This window comes from Saimiri boliviensis, chromosome 4, assembly GCF_048565385.1.
Source record: "Saimiri boliviensis isolate mSaiBol1 chromosome 4, mSaiBol1.pri, whole genome shotgun sequence".
Classification (NCBI taxonomy): domain Eukaryota; kingdom Metazoa; phylum Chordata; class Mammalia; order Primates; family Cebidae; genus Saimiri; species Saimiri boliviensis.
In genome coordinates, this window is record NC_133452.1 from 18,585,576 (window position 1) to 18,610,147 (window position 24,572).

Genomic DNA, 24,572 nt, shown 5'->3' on the forward strand with positions numbered 1-24,572 from the left:
GTCCAGAATATTTAAATTTATGTACAGAAAGATTAGTGGTTGCCAAGTGCTAAGGATAAAGGAATGGGGAATGACTGTCAATGCATCCTGGTCTGTTTTCGCGGTGACAAAAACAGCAACCCTGTGAATGTACTAAAATACTGTACCCTTTCAATGGATGAATTGTATTTATATTTCAATAAAGCTGTTTTAAAAACTCAACAGGTGAGGCTGGGCACAGTGGCCTTGCCTATAATCCTAACACTCTGGAAAGCTGAAGCCAAGAGTTTGAGACCAGCCCTGGGCAACGTACTGATACATCTCTACAAAAAATAAAAAAAAAATTAGCTGGGCATGGTGGCACACGTCCGTATTTCCAGCTACTGAGGCTGAGGTGAGATCACCTAAGCCTGGGAGGTCAAGACTGCAGTAGCTATGATCATGCCACTGCACTCCAGCCTGGAAAACAGGGCGAGACTGTGTCTTCAGAACAACACTAAACATTAAAATTTAAAAATCAACTGGTAAAAACATTGGTAGGCCCTTCCTTCTGCTAAGCACTAAAAAAAAATTCCACTTGACCCGACTTCCACTCCCTCAGTGCCACCTTTCTTGCACGAGTTTGCTTCCTTGCTCTTTCTCATGGGAGAAGGTGGGTGCTGAACTTCTTCCAGTGCTGGAGCTCACACAGCGGCTGTGAAGTCAACCTAAATATACAACTGTGCTCTAAATTACCAAATGCCTATGCATAATCCTAATACAGAAGCATTTTACAAACATACTCTTTAAAAACAGGCACGTGAGAGCGGGTGCAGTGGCTCATGCCTATAATCCCAGCACTTTGGGAGGCTAAGGCAGGCAGATCACAAGGTCAGGAGTCTGAGACCAGCCTGGCCAATACAGTGAAATCCTGTCTCTAGTAAAAATGCAAAAAAAAAAAAATTAGTTGGGCATGGTGGCACGTGCCTGTAGTCCCAGATACTTGGGAAGCTGAGGCAGAAGAATCACTTGAACCTGAGAGGCGGAGGTTGCAGTGAGCCAAGATCGCACCACTGCACTCCAGCATGGGTGACAAAGCAAGATTCTGTCTCTAAATAAATAAATACCTAAATAAATAAATCAGGCACACATGTGGATAAACACACATGTATATAAATGTACAGCTTTATATAAAGGTTTTGCAAAAAAAAAATTTTAATACTTAGCAAGAGCACAGACTAATTAACCTCATTTATAAACGATATTATTTAATAACTGCTTTTGGTAACAGCTATAATACACATTATGAGTTTCTTATTATATAAATCTCTTTTTAAATCTTCCTTTCTTGACTTTTCACCGCTGGAAAATAAAACCAATGAGATTTTTAATATAATTCATTTTATTATTTTAGTGCAACAAAACATTTCCAGATTTATTCCCAATTTCAGTTTCAAAACAAACTGATGTGAAATTTTTAGTATTTAATATCTGTGACAATGACCAATAAAATGTGCAAGAATATAAAAAAATAAATTCATTCATTGTTGGTATATACTCCAAATTCAATGCATAAGAAAAGAACCTTTTCTATCTATAGCATTTTCCTAAAACTGCAAACTAAAAATCTATTTCAAACACTTATGTGATAAAATAATCTGATTTGATTATGGATATCATAAATAGAATATAAAAGACACTGTAGTTCTTCAAATACTATTTGTTTCACTGCATTCAATTTTGAGTTTTCTAACATCGATTCTACAGGTCAATCAAAATACAAAGGCGTGCAAATGAAACAAGCTATTGAAATGAAATAATATTCAAGAATAAAAGAATCAACTTATGAGGTAACTTTTATGTGTGCAAACATCACAGTTGTAAGAAATGCCTCTCTTTACAAAGTCATTAAGATGTGCATTTTCACAGAGCCATTGTTTCACGAGCCCAAAGTCAAAATAAAATGCCATGCTTCCTGGAATATTAAATAGCATGTAGTGTATTATTTAAGAAAAGAATAGGGTTAACTAACTAAAAGCACAACTTATTTTTTGCTTTCTAGCCAATTAAAAATAAGTTAATTAAAAGCACTTGAAATTATGCATTTAACCCCAAAAAAAGTTGCTCAAATTCCAATATAAACGTAAATATCTGTAACTAGCTTAACCCATCTATCCCCATAACAGTGTGGTGGGGCACAATGTTCAAAACAAAAACCATCCAGTGTAGGTAGATGGGCACCAAGAAGCTAAGCTTCCCAGAGCACATCAGAGCTGCCAAGCGACTGAATTCACACGCTCCTTTTCTGGGGATGAAAAGATCTGACAAATACACAACTGAGATTGCGTATTTGGCAGATCTTTCTACACAACTGAGAGCTCCTAAATCAAGTCAAAGGGGACCATCGTACTGAAATATTCCATATTTCCCAGTGGTCCACCAGCTGGGCTCAGAGGCCATCAGCTGCTCCCCTTGCCCAGGTTGCAGACCAACCTGAATTTCAGCTTTTAATGTTCTTATGGCACAGAGGGGTGCGGGATGGAAGCCATTCAGAGCCTGATGAAATGGAACAGAAAACTCCCATTTTCTGTCACCTGTCAACTTTCTGTAATTCAAATCGCCCTTGAATAAAATTAAATGTGCCTTCTGTAGTTCAGCATATAAGTCGGGAGCAACCTGAGGCATTGCACAGTACTCATGAGGCAGAGTCCAAAATATATGATCGTGGTAAACCCATTTACCCATTTTAATATAGTCTTCCCAGTCAGCCCCACACTTGGACATCCACTTATGATTAGCATGTTTTACCTGTTCAATTAACCAATTAAAATCATGTATAGTCGTATCAGAAACAAACCATGGAATCATTTTTCCATAAAAATGAACCTCAGTAGCCAGTTTAGAGGATAACAAGAAGTTGGCTAATATTAAATCTGTAACAAGCTCAAACCCAGAATTATCGAGAACAATATACACACTAATAACAGAAGGTTTTTCTCTTGTTTTCTTGCAATTCGTAAGCAATGACCAAAGATGTTCCACATCATTCACTAAAATGAAAGGTTTTAGGTCTTCCAATGAATTGACTACATCAGTCTTCTGAGAATGACTTTCTCCACCTGAGAGAGACAGATCACACTTATTTCCCCACAGCGAAATCTGAAAAAGAAAAAGTACAAAATATTCACCCTTCTTCTGAATAGCCAAAAAATTTTATTATGTGTGAGGGGGGTATTGCTAAAAAAAATAATAAATATCTACAGAACTCTTTAAATGCCCATCAAATCTATACTTTCTCTAACAATGCATAGACTTTGTTTCACGTGATGCTGATTAACAAGATAAAACTAAAATTTTTAAGCCATCAGTATATAATGAACTTTAAAAAACGGGTTTTAATTATTTTAACACTCTCATTGTTTATTCAGAATAAAAGTTTTTGCAGCTTGCAGATATTAGAACATCATCAGATCCTGTGAAGAGAGGCTCAAAGCTGACTACATAATCGGGTCAAGAGAAAAAATAAAAGTTTATTTTTTCCTTCTGGTCCCTGCAGAACTGTCCAGTTTCTTTTGCCAACTGCGTAACCTTAGGACATGATCTCTCTCTGGGATTTAGTTCTCTCATTTGTAAAATTTTAAAAACTGTATAAGGTAATATCTAAAGATGCTACTCTTTAAACAAGGTCATGTTAACTAAACACCCATTGTAATCAATTGTCTTATTCAGCTTTAAACTGAAGTAATACTCAATTATATTTTGCAGAAAATAGTATGTAGGCTTTTTTTTTTTTTTTTTCTTTTGAGACCAGTCTCACTCTGTTGCCGAGCCTGGAGTACAGTGGTGTGATCTCGGCTCACTGCAACCTCTGCCTGACAGGTTCAAGCAATTCTCTGCCTCAGCCTCCCGAGTAGCTGGGATTACAGGTGCCTACTACCAGGCCCAGCTAATTTTTGTATTTTTAATAGAGATGGGGTTTCACCTTCTTGGCCAGACTGGTCCTAAACTCCTGAACTTGTGATACACCCACCTTGGCGTCCCAAAGTGCTGGGATTATAGGTGTGAACCACTATGCCCAGCTGTAGGCCTATTTTTTTAAGCCATAAAATTAAACGTTTAAGACTGCAGGCTCTGCAGTCAGACAGACCTAGGTTCAAATCCAGCATCTTCAATTTGTGATCACTGAAAAATTACTTGAGATCTCTCAGGCTCAAGACCTGCAACTGAAAAATGAGATACTACTACTTACCTCACAGAATTATTCGAATTGATATAATGCATGTAAATAATGTACCAAATACTTTGCATATAGAAGTACTCAATATACACTAGCCAAAACAGACTCTACTCTCATCTGTGATTTTTTTTTTTTTTAAATAAAGATGGGGGGGTCTCACCGTGTTGACCAAGCTGATTTCCATCTCCTGGCCTCAAGCAATCCTCCTGCTATGGCCTCCCAAAATGCTGAGATTATAAGCATGAGCCACCTTGTCAGGCCCTCATGTGTGATTTAAAATAAGGAGAATGCATGTTCCAACCAATAAGTTTTTGTTTTTTTTTTATTTTTTTTTTTGAGATACAGTCTCCCTCTGTCACCCAGGCTGGAGTGTGGTGGCATGATCTTGGCTCACAGCAACCTCTGCCATCCAGGTTCAAGCAATTCTCCTGCCTCAGCCTCCAGAGTAGCTGGGATTACAAGCATATGCCACCACGACCAGCTAATTTTTGTATTTTTAGTAGAGACAGGGTTTTGCCATGTTGGACAGACTAGTCTCAAACTCCTGACCTCAAGTGATCTGCCCGCCTGAGCCTTCCAAAGTGCTGGGATTATAGGCGTGAGCGACCATGCCTGGCTGAATAGTATTATTTTAAAAAGAGATAAATGAATAAATTTTTTTTTAATAAGGCTTAAATAATAACTGACGTATCCAAGGTCACCCTGTTCTAGAGTTCGCTGAAGAAATACATACAGTGGTGGCCACAATGGCCTTCAGCGACTGAGAGCAGGTTCCGTGCTAGCCTCCTGCACTTCCCCTTCACCCTGTCTTCCGGCTTCATGACAGTTCTTTGTGCAACTATGTGACTGTCTATATTCCCTCAAGATTCCAAGTCTTGACAGGTAGGATCAGCCTGTTTTGTTTTGTTTTGTTTACCACTACATGCCCAGCACCCAGAATGGCATCTGACACAGTACCCTCAGAAATGTGCGTGTGGACAGTGGGAGAGTGCTCTGACTTTTGAAAACAGATCAACATTCTCTGCAAACTAGAATGTCTTCAAGCTTCCCTTGAGACGTTAACCTGTGGCTCACTGTGGACACCAAGAGGAGGCTGAGGCAGGGGAATCGCTTGAACCCAGGAGATAGAGGCTGCAGTGAGCTGAGATGACGCCATTGTACTCCGGCCTAAAAAAAAAAAAAAAGTTCTGACAATTTTTATTCTGAACTAAAAATATGCCTTTTTTGTGACTTTGCTTGCCCTTGAAGTCTCAATAGGGCATTGTTGCCACCTAGAATCTGTCAGCAAGTTCTGTAGCTTCTATGTTCAAAAAACACTCAGGCTCTGGGGATGTCACTACCTCTTATGCCACTAACTTGGCCCCAACCTACCTCCCCAAGTTATTTTCACACATTTTCCCCATTTCCGCCCTTGCCCCTGGCAGTCTATTCTCAGAAACATTCCTTGAAATAGTTAAATAGCATTACCTCTCTGCTCGAAACCCCCTTTGGATTTTAGTAAAAATTTATTTAATACAAGCCACTCTGTGTCCCTTCCACCCTCCTCCCTCTCAGCAACTACAGGGTTCCCTGCGATTTTCCCACCTCCCTATGTACCGCCGACATGCACCTGACTTACTCCTTCCCCACTTCAGGTCTGCGGCCTCAGCCTCCACAGCCCCTTCCCTGGCAGCCCTGATCCCCTTCCCCAACATTCCCGATGTCCGTTTCCTGCTTTATTTCCTCTTCATAGTACTTTCAAACATTTCTTTTTGAAAGTCTTCCTTTTTCTGGAAAATATGAGAGCTAAGGATATGGCTATGTACTACATGTTTCCTAATAGTTCTAATTCTAATAATGTGTTGTAAGTTTCAGGATGTTTGCATGAATTAAAAATGGAACTTAATACTAAGATAAACGAAGAAACGTAATGAAACTGTATTAATGGGCCAACTGACTACCCGAGTATGATCACCCACTGATGATAACAGCAGGCTGTAGCCCAGGCTCTGTGCTCAGCACTTCTCATGCAAGAATCTAGTGGAATTCTCACATCAGATCACAAAGTATACATTATCCTCCGCATTTAACAGAGGAGGAAGCTGAGGCCCAGAGAAATTAAGTGACAGGCCTCAGGTCCAAACACAAATTAGCCACAGAGCCAACACAAAGCCAAGTCAGTTGGGAGACCAAATTACTATCAAGTATTCTTTCAAGCACGACGAAAGCTGAGCAAATTACTATGAAGTATTCTCAAGTATGAAAGAAGCTAGGAAGTCAGCTAACTTCTTTGTAACTAAGATCATGGCCAGTCAGAGCAGAAAAGATTTCAAACCCATTTCTAGAAATTAAATGGATTTTCATCTCTTAACACCATTATATTAGATAAAAAATGATCAATTATAGCAAAGAGAAATATCTGTATGTTTTGTTGTTAACTGTAAAGCAGTTTATTTTCTGTTTAAATAAAATACACTGAGAAGATTAATGATCACATTTACCTGCAGAAGTTTAAAAAACTCATCTTTCAGCTGATTTTCATCTAGGTCTTCAATAGTTGTTATCAATTGTTGCAGGTGGGTACATAGAGCAATGATAGATTCCTGAGACTCATAGAAATTTTGCTCTTTTGATTCTTTAAATACATCAAAGTAATTGATTGGTGGACTAAAGTAGGAGAAAAACAAAAGTGAAACATTTTAGTATGCGCATCTGGATACCTGCAGTTCTTGAAAGAAAATAGCACCATACAGTCTCAACAATTAGTGCTAATAGAAACTAGACATAACATTTATCTAATTGACTAGAAAAACTTAATACTAAATAATCAATTACACAAAAATCTCTCAAACTCATTTTAATTGTCGAAGTTCCCACGAAATCAACTGTTTTTCTGCAAATATTAAATAATAATAGTGACTATGCTCATAATTATTTAACCAGCAGGGATTCCAGACAAAAGGAGAAGAAAGACAAATTTCAAGACAATTGCTTTAGTTCAGCATTTTTTTTAAGTTCTAGTAATGTGGCAAAGTTCTAGCAACAAATTTATGAATATGAACATAATATATGTATACAATGCAGCTATTATTAACAGAATCAAACACAGAGTATGATAGAAATACGAGTACTTAGACAAATCAGACTTAATACTATTGTAAGTTTTAAAAGAATGATAATTTTTGGCCGGGCGCGGTGGCTCAAGCCTGTAATCCCAGCACTTTGGGAGGCCGAGGCGGGTGGATCACGAGGTCGAGAGATCGAGACCATCCTGGTCAACATGGTGAAACCCCGTCTCTACTAAAGGTGCAAAAAATTAGCTGGGCATGGTGGCGTGTGCCTGTAATCCCAGCTACTTAGGAGGCTGAGGCAGGAGAATTGCCTGAGCCCAGGAGGCGGAGGTTGCGGTGAGCCGAGATCGCGCCATTGCACTCCAGCCTGGGTAACAAGAGCGAAACTCCGTCTCAAAAAAAAAAAAAAAAAAAAAAAAAAAAAAAAAGAATGATAATTTTTGATCACTAATATTTAGGTATTTTGGGGCAACTTTACCAAAGGCGATATATGGGCCATGGCTACACCTTCATGTTTTCTAATAAGAGATTAAATCATATTATATTGGTCTAAGAAAATCACAACTAAGAAAACATAAGTACTAATATAATAATCTTTACAGAATTGAATATAAAAGACATTCAGAGTATTGGGTCTTCTAAATTAGCTACTTTTTCCATGGGCCATTCATGGTAGGGCAAAAACAATCTAAGACTGATGTAATGGGACTGATTTGATTTTTTTTTTTAATAACATACCAGTATTCTAACATCTGAATGATGGCTGCCTCCTTCCGGCCAGTCAGTAACCTTAGGAAGCTACACCCTTATTCCAAGGGCATTGCCACTGCTCAGAGCACTTTTGGAATTCCTCTTTTGGAATTTTCTTCAGAACCTGTGGCACATCATTAAACCTCCTGTCAGTGATCACATATCTTTATCTTTCAGAGTCACTTTATTTTTGGAAACAGCCAAAAGTCTCTCGGAGTGATTTTAGTAGAATGAGATGTGTGATCAAATTGAATAAAAACTTTTTTTAATCAAAAACAAGTAACTAAAAAAACAGTAAGACTAATTTTCTTTCTGAAGCACGTAAACTGGCTCTGAAAGAAGTTCCATATAATTCAAAGATGTTTTTAGCAATGGTAGCACTGCTGAAATCAGTCTCTCAAGGTGACTTAAAAGGATAAAAATCATTCGGATGCACAGACCCAATCTGGCCACCACCTGTTTTGTCTGACTCACATGCCAAGAATGGTTTTTATATTTTTGAATGGCTGAAAACAAAGTGAAAGAAAAGTAGTATTATGTGACACATGAAATTCAAATTTCAGTGTCCATTAAATAAAGTTTCTTTAGAACACAGCCATGCTCCTTCATACATATTATTTAAGGCTGCTTTCACACTGCAATTGCAGAGTTCAGCAGCTGCAACAGAGATCACATGGCCTCCATGCCTAAAGGATTTATTACCTGGCCCTTTACAAAAAGTTCTAATAAAACATGTTCTGATGTCTTACTAACAAATCATTAGCTTAAAGTCACACCTCATATTAAGAATGAGCCTTATTTCTTGCATTTAAGAGAGTAAACGTACATTAACTATACATAAATTCTCATTTTAGAATGTTTGCTATTTTAGAATCTACTAAAGCTGTGTATGTACACATACTGTGACCCAGTGATTCACTTCTAGGGATATACCCAACAGATGTATTCACACGTATGTTTACCAAAAGAGTGTTAGAATGTTTATAGCAGCATTCTTCGTAATAACTCCAAACTGAAAACTACTCAAATATCCATCACAATGAAGTAAACAGATTGTTGTATGTTCATATAACATAATATTATAAAGCAATGAGAATGATCTATAATTATATTGTAACATATGGATGAGTCTCACAAACATAAAAATGAGTAAAAGAAGCCAGAAACAAAACTATATACTGTATCATTTCATTTCAGTAAAGTTGAAAAACAGGCAAAACTAACATAGGTCAGGATAACGATTATCCTTGAAAGGTAATGATGGCGGCGGCGACTAGAAAGGAACTCAAAGTGGAATTCCAGGCACTGTAAGGTTCTGCCTGTTTTTGTTTTTGTTTTGTTTTGCTTTGTTTTGTTTTGAGATGGAGTTTCCCTCTTGTTGCCAGGCTGGAGGGCAGTGGCTCGATCTTGGCTCACTCTAACCTCCGCCTCCCAGGTTCAAGCGATTCTCCTGCCTCAGCCTCCTGAGTAGCTGGGATTATAGGTATGTGCTGCCATGCCTGGCTAACTTTGTACTTTTAGTAGAGACAGGGTTTCTCCACATTGGTCAGGCTGGTCTGGACTTCCCAACCTCAGGTGATCTGCCCACCTCGGCTTCCCAAAGTGGTTGAATTACAGGCGTGAGCCACCGTGCCCAGTGGTGTTCTGCCTATTGATCTAGGCACTGGGTACACAAGTATATTCTTGAACACATATGTGCATTTTTCTATATGTATATTATACTTTATTAAAAATTTTTTAAACCTAGTATTTCCTCTGTACTTTCATCTTTCAATATCTGAAGTATATTTACTTAATATGTTTAAATTTCACATACGGCTAAAACTCTGAATCTTAATTTAGACTGGCAGACTATCGAAGCATGTTTCAGTATAAAATGGTAAATCAACATAAACATGTCTGCCATAAAAGTTGGTCAGTTTGGAGTTCCACTGACCTAGGATAGGAACCCCTGTACAAGAACCTGAAAAAATAGACATTTAAGAACTACTTCCGTGCTAGCTCCATTGTACAGACGGTTCTTTATCTGCCACAGAAATCGCTCTGGGAAGAGTTCTACATCTGTGACTGTGTAACATTCTAGTTTCTGGAACTTAAAGCTGCATTTTTTTCCTCTATCCCAGTTCAGCAAACTGTTTGCTGAACCAGTGGATATCATCACTCCCTGAGCTGCCAAAAGAAAAACTGATACCCAGGCCCCACCCCAGATAAATTAAGCAATCTGTATTTATTGCAACATAATAATCTAAAAATATGTGGGGTTCTTCCAATTTTTTTTTTTTTTTTTTTTTTTGAGTCAGAGTTTCACTCTGGTCGCTCAGGCTGGAGTACAATGGCACACTCTCAGCTCACTGCAATCTCCGCCTCCTGGGTTTAAGTGATTCTCCTGCCTCAGCCTCACAAGCAGCTGAGATTACAGGTGCCCACCAGCATCCCTGGCTAATTTTTGTATTTTTAGTTAGAGACAGGGTTTCACCACCCATTTTGCTTTTAGATCTGAAGTTCCAATACCTACCTATCAGCAAAAACAAACTGTGATGTAAAAAATTATAAAGGCCAGGCGTGGTGCATCATGCCTGTAATCCCAGCACTTTGGGAGGCCAAGAAGGGTGGATTACCTGAGGTCAGGAGTTCAAGACTAGCCTGGCCAACATAAAGAAACTCCATCTCTACTAAAAACAATTTTTAAAAAATTAGCCGGGCATGGTGGCAGGTGCCTGTAATACCAGCCACTAGGGAGGCTGAGGCAGAAGTGCTTGAACCCGAGGGCAGAGGTTGTAGTGAGCCGAGACTGTGCCACTGCACTCCAGCCTGGGTGAAAGAGCAAGACTGTGTGTGTGTGTGTGTGTGTGTGTGTGTGTGTGTGTGTAAGATTAAAACCAAAAAAAAGCTAATGAATGGATTTAAAAGTTCAAGTAATCCACCTGCCTTAGCCTTCCAAGGTGTTGGGATTACAGGCGTGAGCCACCACGCCTGGCCTAAAAACCAGTTCTCTATGATTTTTCCTAGGAAAAATTAAATGTATAAACAAGCCTATAAAAAGTTACTCTGAAACATGTGTACTTTTAAAATCTTTTTCTAATCTAGTCTTTTTAAAAAAATGATGAAAGATGAAGACTGTGTAACACAATAGCATGATTCACTGTTCTCATGATGACTCCTTAAATCAAATAAATTGTAACATGTTTATTAGCTATTTTAATAAACAAAACACATGCTTACTTTGTCCCATCCTGATTTATATCTATAACATATTTCAAATTAACATTTTTTGCACAATAAGCAAAACTTTATTCTAGAAGTCTTTATTAAAATCTTTAATTAATTCATACTTTATTTATTTTATGGAGACAGAGTTTCACTCTGTCACCCAGGCTGGAGTGCAGTGGTGCAATCTTGGCACACTGCAACTTCTGCCTCCCAGGTTCAAGCAATTCTTCTGCCTCAGCCTACCGAGTAGCTGAGATTACGGGCCCGGGCCACCATGCCCAGCTAATTTTTTTTATTTTTAGTAGAGACAGGGTTTCATTATGTTGGCCAGGCTGGTCTTTAACTCCTGACCTCAAGCGATCTGCCCACCTTAGTCTCCCAAAGTGCTGGGATTACAGGCATGAACCTCAGGGCACAGCATTTATTTTTAAATTTATCCTTTTACAATTTCAGAAACAGCATAAATTAAACATTTGCTAGTTGACGATTACATACGTACCTCTGGATAATTGCTTCATGAATTCTACGATACATGTAACATTCTACAAACAACCATGGTGAGTAGAACCATCTTGATTTTCCATCACTTTCATTTATAAGACTCTGTTGATATTCTAGGTACTGATTCCATATATCAGTATCAACGAATTTCTCAACCAAGGGGATAATTGGTTTATCTGTTTGTAATTCATTTCGTAATTTTGAAAGGAGAGAGATAGCTTTTTTTTCAGCTTCCACGCCTTCCTGCAAAAATACAAGAAAAATAAATTATGTGTCTGTATGTGTCTGTGTCTCTGTGTGTGTATGTATCATTCCTCTAGGGTAACATATTTTTACAGACCTAAACTTAAGAAGGAAAGAAAAATGTTCAAAAGTAGATTTTATATCCTTAAACATTACATTTAGAACTTTTTTTTTTTTTTTGAGATGGCATCTCACTCAGTCTCCCAGGCTGGAGTGCAGTGGCATGATCTCGGTTCACAGCAACCTCTATCTCCTAAGTTCACGCAATTCTTCTGCCCCAGCCTCCCAAGCAGCTGGGATTACAGGTACCTACAACCAGGCCTGGCTCATTTTTTATATTTTTAGTAGAGACGGGGTTTTACCATGTTGGCCAGGCTGGTCTTGAACTCCTGACCTTGTGATCTGCCCACCTCGGCCTCTCAAAGTGCTGGGATTACAGGCATGAGCCAACACGCCCCGCCAAGAACTCTTAAACTGAAAATCAACAAACACACACAGATCTCATATCAATATAATCATGCCTTATCTATCTAAGTTCTGGCCTTTCTGTATCTTCAGTGGGATGACTGTTACCACAGAGGGAAGGGAACCCCCACCAGATTTTCCACGTCTTTCATACTTCCATATGTATTCTTCTTTCACCATTGACACTAGAAAAGGAATTGTGGCCTTCCTGGGTTTCTTTTGGCAGCTCAAATATTTTTTTGACTTGTTTTCCACCGAGTTCTGGCTAGGTGAGAGATATGCTAACAAGGTGCTAAATATTATCTCACATAACAGGCAATCGGAGTTGGGGCAAAGGTAATGGGATCAGAATGAAGTGAAAATGACTTGGTACCTCTGGTTTCACAACAGCAAGATTCCTGCCTGATTAAAAAAAAAAAAAGAAAATGTAAGCCTAAAAAACATGTATATAATAAAATGTAGGAAATAAACATCAAGCCTGAGTATTTTTATAAAATCACTTTTATCATGTTGATATGCAGTCCCTACTTTCAGACCTATAATTTTCTCAACATAAACATCTCTCCAATCTTTCTTTTGTTCCAAGTAGAATTTATTTTGCTGCTAGAACAAAAGATTGAGGCTTTAGAGATTCTGCAGGTTCAGAAATAGAAGAAAAGAAATTGTGGCTGAGTTTTTTGAGAGGAACTCCCCCTCCTCCAAATTTCTACCCTAAAGTCTTAAACTTCAACTATTTTAGTATAAATTCTGAGATTTTAGAGGGTTTCAGGCACCCAGCACCCTTTTACAGAAGCATATACCTACAACAGCTAATTAAGAGTTACGTCACTGCCAGTTTGTTCACTTACTTGAATTGATTGCAAACATTTACTGAACCCTGTATGTGCCTGACACTAACCTCAGGGCCAGAGAAAGATGAATAAAGCCTGGCCCTTTCTCCAAGAGACACACATCTGCCAAACCAGGTAGTCTAAGGGGATGGACGTTTGACCACTGAGATGTGGGAAGAGAGAAAATTGTGTAGCATGGCTCCTTTGGAGACAAGCCTGGTCCTGTGACAGGTGGGGGCTTACAGAGCTAGGAGAACACATGAGGCCCAAGGAGAGTGGCCATAGGCAAAAGAGAGGCATGAAAAAGGAGACAGAAAGGCTTCCAAAAGCAGACTTCACCTATATCAACATTTTATTTACATCTTGCTCTGTGCCCAGTAGAGTGTGAAATGGGGTAGGACCGGGAGGAAAATAAACTCTGCCTTCTCACTCTTACCCAGTACAGTCACGAGTTATTATGGGCATACAGGCCAAACAGCTATATACGAAGACTTCATTAATTACTACATTCTAGATAACTCTGGTAGAAAAAACTGAAATTACAAAAGCATTATGTGGCCAGGTATTGGGATTCACTCAAGGTGTCTGGCAAAATATTAGGGAAAGTTAGAAGATCATAGTCTCAAACCTTTTGGAAGGCCAAAAGGTTTTAATGGGATGGGTTGAAAGCAACCAGTTCATTACATTAGAATTTTAAGTCATAGGGTAAGATTAGGATAATAAAGCTTCCCCGGTTAAGTCTGTTTACTCCACATTTCTTTGTCTCTACTCTGTTTACTCATGTAAATTTGGTGCTGATGGTCCTCTCAGGGGGTGGTGGAAGGACAATCACCCACTAATAGTGCTTATTCTGGGCCCTGGAACCAAGATCTTTTATCATTTGTAAAACCACTCTTTTAACCATGTTAATTATCCACAAGGGTGTTCACTTAGAACCTCTGTTATCAAATCTATACTGAATAAAAGCAAGGAGGACAGGGAATAGTGGTCAGTTAGCTGCCATTGCCCTGTGAAAGCAGCTGACAACCATCCCTACCCCACTCAGATTCACTGTATTCTAGTGTGTGTGAGTGCATTTATTCATCCAGTCATTGAGTCAGGGTCTGCAGGACACACCTCTACAGGAGGTGATCAACGTCTCAGGTGGTGACCCCGATGTGATCGAGGTCTCAGCCAGGCACAGTGGCTCACACCTGTAATACCAGCACTTTAGGATGCTTAGATGGGACAATTCCAGGAATCTAGGAGTTTGAGGCTGCAGTGAACTCTGATTGCACCACTGCACTCTAGCCTGGTAGACAGAACAAGACCCTGTCTCAAAAAAAACCAAACAACAACTAAAATAAAAGTATTATGGTAATTTGCTTACATATATGACCAATTACTCAAGTGAACTATACAAATTTGGCTAAATTATACTTGTGTGATAAAGGTTTGTCATTAATCAAAATTATGTTTATGTGATGAACATTAAAACCATTCATCAATAGAACTATCAGTGTCTAAATCAAGCTGGATTTCAGCAATAAGGAATAGGTGATCCCTCTGTTATGCCAAGATTAGTTTCAAAGAAGCCAATATAAAAGAAGTTGAAAGCAATAGAACATTACACTCAAACTACCTATGCGTTGTCTTGCTCCATTTCAACTGGGCCAAGGAGAAAAGACCACCAACCATTTCCCTAAATATTTATTTTCAACTTTAAAAAAAAAATGTACTGGTGTATGGATGCTCTTTTACACCCTATTGTGTAAGAGAAAGATTACTGAACCTACAAGTTTAAAGACCTGTCTCTAACATAATGTAGTTATTCAGAGTTTTCCTCATTCATTAACTGAATGGACAAAGTGATTTCTAAAGTCATATTCTGCACTGAATTCTAATGAGTCCCAACTTTAATCAGTGCAATGTGTCAATCAATTACAATTTATATCACTGACCTTTGCATACCAGTTTGAGCTTCCAGGACTCAAGATTTCAAGTTAGTAATATAAATACTGCAGCTCAAATTAAATTTGAAATCTAAAAAGCTTTTCTGAGCAACTCAATTGCTTAGTCACGTGACCAAGTCAATTGCAAGTCTGTTGTCTACTCACCAATTATTATTATTTTATTTATTTATTGAGATGGAGTTTCATTCTTGTTGCCCAGGCTGGAGTACAATGGTGCAATCTCGGCTCACCACAACTTCCACTTCCCGGGTTCAAGCAATTCTCCAGCTTCAGCTTCCTGAGTAGCTGGGATTACAGGTGTGAGCCACCATGCCTGGTTAATTTTGTATTTTTAGTAGAGACTGGGTTTCTTCACATTGGTCAGGCTGGTCTTGAACTCCCAACCTCAGGTGATCTGCCTGCCTTGGCCTCCCAAAGTACTAGGATTACAGGCATGAGCCACCATGCCCAGAGGAGACTAGTCACCATTTATAACATTGCATATATTAGAAAATATATTCTGAGGTCTAAATAACTTAAAGAATTGTTGGAATATAATTATTTTCTAAATTGCAGATTGGCTGTTCTATCTTCATTTTAACATATTACATTAAAACCAAATAAATACTTGGCCCGCCTATTGATTTTTACATTTAAAGGAAAACTGGTACCTTCAATAACTATTTATTACATTTCTGTTGAGAAATTAATTTTTAAAAAGTTGAAACAATTCTTACCTCTCCATGTTTCGCAAAAAATTCACTTTTATGTCGATGCAATGTATCAATAACCTTAGTTAAAATCTGTGGTATTCTGTCTTTAACTGTAAGATATGCAAATGACCTAGAAAAAAGAGTCACATGCAATATATTACTTACAGCATCAATACTAGAAGACTGGCCATCTTTTAGTTTCTGGAACACTTCATGTATATTAAACTGCTCATACAACTATTAAGAAGTAGACAAGTATTGTGTGATTACTACATTAAGACATAAGAAAACCTAAAAACTTATCTGGCATGTGGTGGAAGCAAAGCAGTCTTGGTGCCTCTCATCCCAGATTCTCCCATGGAGTCTGTTTAATCATTCTTTTCTTTCCTACTCTGTTCCTTTTATTTTCCTAAATCCGAAACTCCTTTAGCAATGTGATAGGATAGGGAATGGATTCGGCTCAGAAAACAAACAGGCTCTTGTTCCCAGTTACTATCTACTAAGTCACCTGCTTAGAAAGATGAATAAGTGGCCAAGCAAGATGCCTCACGCCTGTAATCCCAGCACTTTGGGAGACCAAGGTGGGTGGATCACCTGAGGTCAGGAGTTCAAGCCCAGCCTGACCAACATGGAGAAACCCTGTCTTTACACAAAATTAGCTGCCGTGGCACATGCATGTAATCCCAACTACTCAGGAGGCTGAGGAAGGAGAATCACTTGAACCTGGGTGGTGGAGGTTGCCTTGAGCTGAGATCACGCCACCGCACTCCAGCCTGGGCAAGAAGAGCGAAACTGTCTCCAAAAAAAAAAAAAAAAAGAGGAATGGAGCAATGCATCTAAAAATTACCTGAAAGTCTCTAATGTGCTTGAACAACAAAGAATTAAAGGCACTTATAAGCCTGTTTCCCTCGATTCTCTGTCTATATTCTAACTCACATTTTAATATTTTTCAAAGGTTTTCCCCTTCTCTGCCTTCTCTATCTACAGACTCCTTCCATCCTATTCTGCCCCTAAGCAAATGAAGGCATGCTCCTGTCTCTCTCCCAGTCAAAAAATTAGAAATTTTATAGAAATGTCCAAGAATGAAGCAAGGGGGAGATGAAGAAAAATTTAAACCTGCATTAAAAAATTAAAGATAGTCTTGATTTTATACATACAAAACCAAGACTTACAGATTATTATTTTACATCATTTTAAGAAAACACATATGATTCAAGTTAGAAAATAACAAGCTTTATTTGGTAGTGAAACTCTGTGCAGTTTTAAACATGGAGCATAGAGCTTAGTTGACTAGCGTTTTTATCTCCAATCACAAGAGACCGTTGTTAAATTATTAGGTTGTGGCCAGGTGCGGTGGTTCACACCTGTAATCCCAACACTTTGGAAGGCTGAGGTAGGCAGATTACAAGGTCAGGAGATCATGACTATCTTGGCTAACAAGGTGAAACCCTGTCTCTACTAAAAATACAAAAACTAGCTGGGCGTGGAGACACGGGCCTATAGTCCCAGCTACTCAGGAGGATGAGGCAGGAGAATCACTTGAACCTGGGAGGCAGAGGTTGCAGTAAGCCGAGACTGCACCACTGCACTCCAGCCTGGGGACAGAGAGAGAGAGAGAGAGAGAGAGAGAGACTCGTCTCAAAAAAAAAAAAAAAATTATTAGGCTGTAACTTGAGCACTTCCTTAAAAGGTTTCCTCAAATGATAGCTATAGAACTTACTTTCCGACTCTGAGGTGTTTTCAGTCTCACCCAAAACAGTCATTAGGTTTTAATGTGCATAATAACTACGTTGATCAGAATTTAATTTTTAAAAAGTATTAATAAAATTAATCACTAACCCTTTAGAGGGTGGGCAGGCACATTAAATCGGCTGTCACTTGAATTTTCCCAGGCAGTAGATACAGTAAGTCGTTTTTTAAGATTTTACTTTAATTGGAAAGTACTACTGTTTTTCTAACTACTATATTTCCTGCACCTCTGGAGTAAAGTTTCTGGCCAGTCCTAGGGCGCAAAATTGAAGGAGACACACTCTATGCTTGCATGACCTGAGACCTGAGCGCCTGCTTCAATTTTGGACCATGGGCGCCACTTCGGTGGCCTCAACCTACTTTCTCAACCCAGGTTTATTTTCTTCAAAGCGTTCTCGTCTTTTGCAATATTTTGAGGTACGCACCAATTTCAAATATGAATTTGGCCATTCAATTTATGCAAACAGACGTTATTTGCACAGTCACCCACAACTTTACCCAAGAATCTGCAGCGGGACGACGATAAAGCAAAACACTACAGACATTTCTTACTGTGAGATTATGATTTGGTCAACAGGAAGAAACCCGTTTCTTAATAGCTCTGAGATCCCCAACGCTTACGGAGAATTTTAACGGGCCCAAGCGGCGTTTACCAAGTGAATGAGTAAAAGGTAACCGCCAGGGACAGACTGCGAAGCTGAAACCTGTCCTGATCCTTCCAAGCAGCCGCGACGGGCGGACTCCCTCCTCGGGGCCGCCTCCCTACGCCTCCGAGGCAGTCCGCGAAACCCTCAAAGGCGTCCCAGGAAGCCGCGCCCGGCGACGGGACTCGAACAGCCGAATCCCCTGCAGCTCGCCGGGGAGCGGGCGCCCTCCGCTTAGTCCCCACAGGCTCCCGGCGAGGCCCGGCTTTCCGCAAAAGTTTGGAGGAGAAAAGTGAGACGAACCCCACGTCCCGTCCCGAAAGAGACGCCGGGACGCCAGCCATCACGATCCGCGATCCCGGCCGCAAAGCTCGGCGTTCAACCGCCACAGGCACAGAGGCGGTACCGCCGCGAAGGAGGCGCTCAGAATGGGGGTGAAGTGACTTTAAAAAAAAAAAAGTGCTTTTGAATAAAGAAACTTTATTTAGTTCCCGTACAAGCGGCAAACAGTGGCTGGCCAGAGGACCCAAACTTCCGGGGACGAAGGCGGGGACAGCGGAGGGCAATTAGAGGAGCGAATATGAAAGCGAGCGGAAGGCGGAAGCAGGCAAGGACCGGGAGGTCCCAGGGCCTAAGGAGCGGAAGGGGTCGCGGCGGCGCGGATCACGTGCTCAGACAGTCACGTGGCCAGAGTCGTTCTCCGTGGGACCGGAGTTCAGTGCGCCTGCGCAGTCTTGGGAGCCCGGGAGGGAGCGTTCTTCCGGGAGAGGGGGTGGATGTGTCAGTGAGAGGCTGCTGCTGCGGCTCCTTCCCTGCCGTCGTGCCGAGGAAGCGTGCGTCCCTGGCGCTTCCTTCTTCTCTTCCGGCGGAGAGGTTAGTGTGTAATTGCCTTTCCCTAGCAGCTCCTGTGGTCCGGCTCCGAGGTCTGCGCCGCGCCTCGTGGCCGCCCGGAACGTGTAGCGTTGCGGCTTACGCCAGTGCGGCTGTGACCCCTAGCCTCTGATGGTGACTTAGCTGGGAGTAAAAAGCACGCAATTAGTGAACCCTTTTTTTGAGCCAGTGCACCGCGGTAACTGCAGAAATCAATAGAATAATTATGGATTTGAGGAATCGGACTGCATGCCCCCAAAGATGAGCGCCACTTTTCTCATAAATCATAGCCTAGCTGTAACCGATTTTCATAATTGGTATCATTATTCTCCAAATGTTAAAATATGCCCGGGAACTGAGTAACTGCCTTGTGTTTCATTTTAAAAATTCGATCGAATGCCTGCTATGTGTTGGGCGCTATTGTCAGGAGATATAGTAGGAAAAAACGCAAAAATATGTATCCGCGAGGATACCCTTGGTTCTAGAGGGAAAACCCACAAATCTGCCCTTTTCCTCTTTTTATGTTTTTCCTTTATCGTTCTCTCTCACATATTTTACTGATTTACCACGTTTTTGTTTGTCACTCCCAATGTAATGCAAGGTTCAAAAGGTGTGGAACTCCTGACCTCAAGTGATCCCTCCCAAAGTGCTGGGATTACAGGCGTGAGCCACTATGCCTGGTCAGAGGGCTTTAGCTTTTATTTTAAGTGATCCTCAAGCCATAGCCAGATTTTGCACTGAGAGGAGATTTGACTTGAAAGGATCACTTTGGTTGCTGTGTTGAGAAAAATCTGTAAGGGGACCAAAACAGAATCAAGGAAACTGGTTAAGAAGCTATTATAATAATCCATGGGAAGGATAGCAATTTGGAACACGTAGTATTATTATTGATGATGAGCAGTGATCCAGATAAGGCCTGTGGGATTTACTGACAAGTTGGGTATGGAGAATAAAGAGAAGAGTCGAGGTGGACTCCACGTTTTTGGCTTAGCAGTTATAAAGATGTCAATTAGTGCTCATGAATGGGGAAGACTGGAAAAAAAGGGATGCAAGGGATTCTAGGTGTGTAAGAGAAATTTTGATGGTAGACCATGGAATGTAAGCTGGATATGGAGGAAGTGAAGTCATGAGGACTGAGAGAGAGTGAAAAGGTGGTTGGATCGTTGACTTGTGGGTCCTGTTGGGGTTGAAGAATTGTTGGAATTGGGTAATAGAAGGAGTGAGATGCAAAGATAGGAGATAGGGTTTAGAGAGTAGAATGCATGAAATTTAGATGAGGAAGGCGCACGTATTGATAATGACAAGAGAGCCCCATCTGATAGAAAAACAATGAAAGTCACAGATGTAATCTTAAGCTTTCTAGAAGCTGCAATGATAAAAATAAGAATGGGCTGGGTGCGGTGCTCACGCCTGTAATCCCAACACTTTGGGAGACCTGTCGGGGGTGGGAGAGCACCTGATGTCAGGAGTTCAAGACCAGCCTGGCCAACATGATGAAACCCTGTGTCTATTAAATACAAAAAATTAACTGGACTTGGTGGCAGGCACCTGTAATCCCAGCTACTCAGGAGGCTAAGGCAAGAGAATTGCACAAACCTGGGAGGCGGAGGTTGGGGTGAGCCAAGATTGAACCATTGCACTCCAGCCTGGGCAGCAAGAACGAAACTCCATCTCAAAAAAAAAAAAAACAGGTAAAATTTATTTGAATAATGTGTTTTATTTAGCTCAGTATACCCAGATATATTATTTATTTCAACAAGTAATTGATATAAAAATTGATATATTTTACTTTAAAAAAAAATTAAGGCTCAATTTATACCAGCCAGAGTACAGTGGCTCAATAGCAATGTGAGTTGTCTAGTGGCTACTTTACAGGTCAGAGGATAGTGACCATGGGCATGAGTGGCTGAGGAAGAATGAAAAACAGGACCATTCAGAAAGGGAGATCAGGGAACTCAGAGTCCAGGGTATTGGAAGAATCATCCCACCACTGATCAGCATGGATATAGAAGTCATTAGGAATTAACAAAATCATAGTAATATCTCATTTTTTTAAATTCATTGTAATAGTGCTTCATGAAGCCTCCATATTAAGGCAGTCATTAAGAGTTTTGAGGTAAAGAATTTAGTCAAACAGGTCAGGTGCAGTGGCTCATGCCTGTATTCCCAGCAATTTGGGAGGCCGAGGCGGGCAAATCATTTGAGGTCAGGAGTTGGAGACCAGACTGGCCAAGATATTGAAACCCCATCTCTGCTAAAAAAAATATATGTATGTATGTATGTATGAATTAGCTGGGCTTGGAGGCACACATGTGTAATCCCAGCTACTCCGGCAGAGGCTGAGACAGAATTGCTTGAACCTGGGAGGTGGGGGTTGCAGTGAACTGAGGTGTCACCACTGCACTCCAGCCTGAGTGACAGAATGAGACTCCTCATCTCAAAAAAAAAAAAAAAAAAAATAGATTTTACTCAAAGAGAATGAAGAAATACAGGACAGTAGACAAATTTCTAAAATATTTTATAGTTAGGTTCTTCAAAATTAAGGGGTTCAACTGCATGGAATGATACTAACTAAAGGTGAACTACAGTAGCCAATTGGACTAGAATGAATGAAGCACAGAATACCAACTTTTGAATGGATTTTGAAAGCAGCAGGTTCTACCTCCTAAGTAGCATCTCTGAATCATCTTTGTCCTTATCTGGAGAGAGGTAATAAATACAAGCTGGTGGGTTAGAGTGTCGACTTTGGAATTGGGAAAGCCTGGCTTTTATTTTAATTACACCTCCGCAGCTTCTTAACAGTAAGCACTTAGCCTCTTTAAACCTCAATTTTCTACGCAGCGAAATGGGATCATTATGAGGTGAAGCCGAGTCACTTGAGTGTAGAAAGTGCTCAGAGTGATGTTGGCGTCTCTCTCGGTTCCTCCTGCACATCATCACCAAAAATATGTTTCATGAACATACATTTCACCATGTGACTCTCACAGCTGAAAGCTCAGCTTTCTCCCCACCTGTAGAGACTCTCTAGGATGACGGTATAGATCAGGCGTCCCCAAACTACGGCCCCCTGAGGCCATTTATCCGGCCCCCTGCCGCACTTCAGGAAGGGGCACCTCTTTCATTGGTGGTCAGTGAGAGGAGCACAGTATGTGGCGGCCCTCCAACGGTCTGAGGGACAGTGAACTGGCCCTCTGTGTAAAAAGTTTGGATCCTTCGGTGATCTGGCCACCGGCTCTTTCTCGGTCCTTGTCTCCTGCAACTCACTCCTACCTTCCCTGAAATTGCACCCTGTTCGTGAGATACAGGACTTTATGCCTAGGGTGTTTGTCTTGCCGATCCGTCTGCCCTTTCAAGACTCAGTTCACATGTCACCTCTGTGATTATGCCACACACCTTACATGCTCCTTTCTCTGGACTAGAGCAGTCGGTGCATCTGCTAGGCTTTGAATTCTGAGATCGTTAATTCATGTATCTCTAGCACATAACATGTTATTTTTTTAAAAAGAATTATTGATTACTATAGTTTAACTTTTTGGGAGGGGGCGGGGGCAGGAAACAGAGTCTTACTCTGTTGCCCAGGCTGGAGTCCAGTGGGGCGATTCTGGCTCACTGCAACTTCTGCCTTCCTGATTCAAGCTATTCTGTATCTCAGCCACCTGAGTAGCTGAGATTAAGGCATGCACCACCATGCCTAGCTATTTTTTTTTTTTTTTTTGTATTTTTAGTAGAGACGGGGTTTTTGCCAATCTGGCCAGGCTAGTCGTGAACTCCTGGCCTCAAATGATTTCCCCCCCAACTTCGGCCACCCAGAGTGCTGGGATTACAGGCGTGTGGCCTACTGTAGGCTAACTTTAACACATTTTATACTGTAAGGGGGAAATTCTGTTTCCCTTGTCTGGAATGTTCATGTGGGTTTCTGACATGCTTCATGCACGCCCATGCCCAGCCACAAGCTGAAAAGCCCCTTCCTCTTCTAGAATCAGCTTAGAACTTTGTGGGAGCCTTTCCTGATTTTGTTTTCCCTGAGACAAAAAAGCAAACTGGAGTGCAGTGGTACAATCATGGCTCACTGCAGCCTCAAATCTCCTGGGCTCAAGTTAGTGGATATGCTAATGAAGTACATGAAGTGGTCCCATCACTATTTTTTTTAAGGTTCTTGTTATGTCAGTAGCTTTATAATCTTGTAATCTTCCAGGAAGAAGACGAAATAAAGGCAAAGTGGCAAAAACATTTTACTTATTTTTTCAACCTTGTTCTTTTACTAGAATTAGCTTAGGATGTATGTGTTTTACAATTTTTTTTGCAGAAATATGCCTGTTACCTAGAGGAATATTATATATGTTTTAAACATTAATTTAAGAACTTGAACTTTGAATTCCTTTTCTTTTAGCTTGAGATGTGGTAATGCCAGCCAGACTTCTCAGAGCTGTGGCCGGATCTCACTGTATATTATCAAAAGCACATCAGTGCCGAAGAATTGGTCATCTAACGTTAAAGTCAGTTAAGGAATTTGAAAATACAACATGCAGCACACTGACAATACGTCAAAACTTGGATTTGTTCCTTCGTGATAAAACAGCTGGTGGTTTGAATAAGTCTCACATCCTGGAAATGAACCAAAAAAAATCAAATATAAGCATGCTCTCTCCATTAAATGCTGCTCATTGCCAAGATGAAAAGGGATGCCTTCCGAACATGAAATGCTTTGGTGCTCACAGGAGAGTGACCCACAAACCAAATCTATTGGGTTCTAAATGGTTTAGAAAAATACTAAAGAGGCATTTCTCATCTTTGTCAACGGAAACATTTGTTCCAAAACAAGACTTTCCACAGATCAAGAGACCACTAAAAGCATCCAGGACCAGGCAGCCATCCAGGACCAACCTTCCAGTTCTGTCTGTGAACGAGGTAAATTTGGGGTGGCCATGACTCTTCTGCTAAGTGATCATTGCTCATGCTAAACAGTGTGCACTGCACCCCAGCCTTACTGCCAGTGTAAGAGAAGTGGCAGTCAACTCAGACTTCTTCATCAAGATCTTTAAAGCCTAATAAATATCCAAAGGGATTCAAAATCTTAATTTTTGTTGTTGTTGAGACATAATCTCACTCTGTCGTCCAGGCTGGAGTGCAGTGGCACTCTCGGCTCACCACAACCTCTGCCTCCCAGGTTCAAGCGATTTTCCTGCCTCAGCCTCCTGAGTAGCTGGGATTACAGGCATGAGCCAGTATGCCCAGCTAATTTTTGTATTTTTAGTAGAGACAGGGTTTCACCATGTTGGTCAGGTTGGTCTTGAACTCCTGACCTTGTGATCCGCCCGCCCCAGCCTCCCAAAGTGCTGGGATTACAAGCGTGAGACACTACGCCTGGCCTGCCAAAATCTTAATTTTTAAGAATTAATAATGGATACAAAAAGAAAGTAC

General features: G+C 40.6%; 2 protein-coding genes across 4 annotated transcripts in view; one reads left to right on the forward strand and one right to left on the reverse strand.

Moving 5' to 3' along the window:
• Positions 1 to 1,183: 1,183 nt before the first annotated feature.
• Positions 1,184 to 18,735, reverse strand: ARMT1 (acidic residue methyltransferase 1). Of its 3 annotated transcripts, none has more exons than XM_010331420.3 (5): positions 18,291 to 18,735; positions 15,913 to 16,018; positions 11,705 to 11,949; positions 6,676 to 6,841; positions 1,184 to 3,117 (listed from the first exon to the last, which is right to left on the reverse strand). In XM_010331420.3, exons 1-5 carry the CDS (start codon positions 18,623 to 18,625, stop codon positions 2,350 to 2,352), a joined length of 1,620 nt encoding a protein of 539 aa, XP_010329722.1. In that variant the 5' UTR covers positions 18,626 to 18,735; the 3' UTR covers positions 1,184 to 2,349. The 3 variants fall into 3 exon arrangements, with proteins under 3 accessions (XP_010329722.1, XP_003943605.1, XP_074253374.1); XM_003943556.3 differs by having other exon boundaries at positions 1,192 to 3,117; positions 18,585 to 18,732; XM_074397273.1 differs by lacking the exons at positions 15,913 to 16,018; positions 18,291 to 18,735 and adding an exon at positions 12,788 to 12,806 and having other exon boundaries at positions 1,193 to 3,117.
• A 249-nt stretch (positions 18,736 to 18,984) lies between these two features.
• The window catches only part of RMND1 (required for meiotic nuclear division 1 homolog), a 48,638-nt gene continuing 43,050 nt past the window's right edge, over positions 18,985 to 24,572 (forward strand). Inside the window, exons 1-2 of the mRNA XM_039467452.2 lie at positions 18,985 to 19,154; positions 23,542 to 24,059. Coding sequence (XP_039323386.1) covers positions 23,556 to 24,059 — 504 coding nt within the window. The 5' untranslated portion in view covers positions 18,985 to 19,154; positions 23,542 to 23,555. The remainder of the gene's footprint in view (positions 19,155 to 23,541; positions 24,060 to 24,572) is intronic.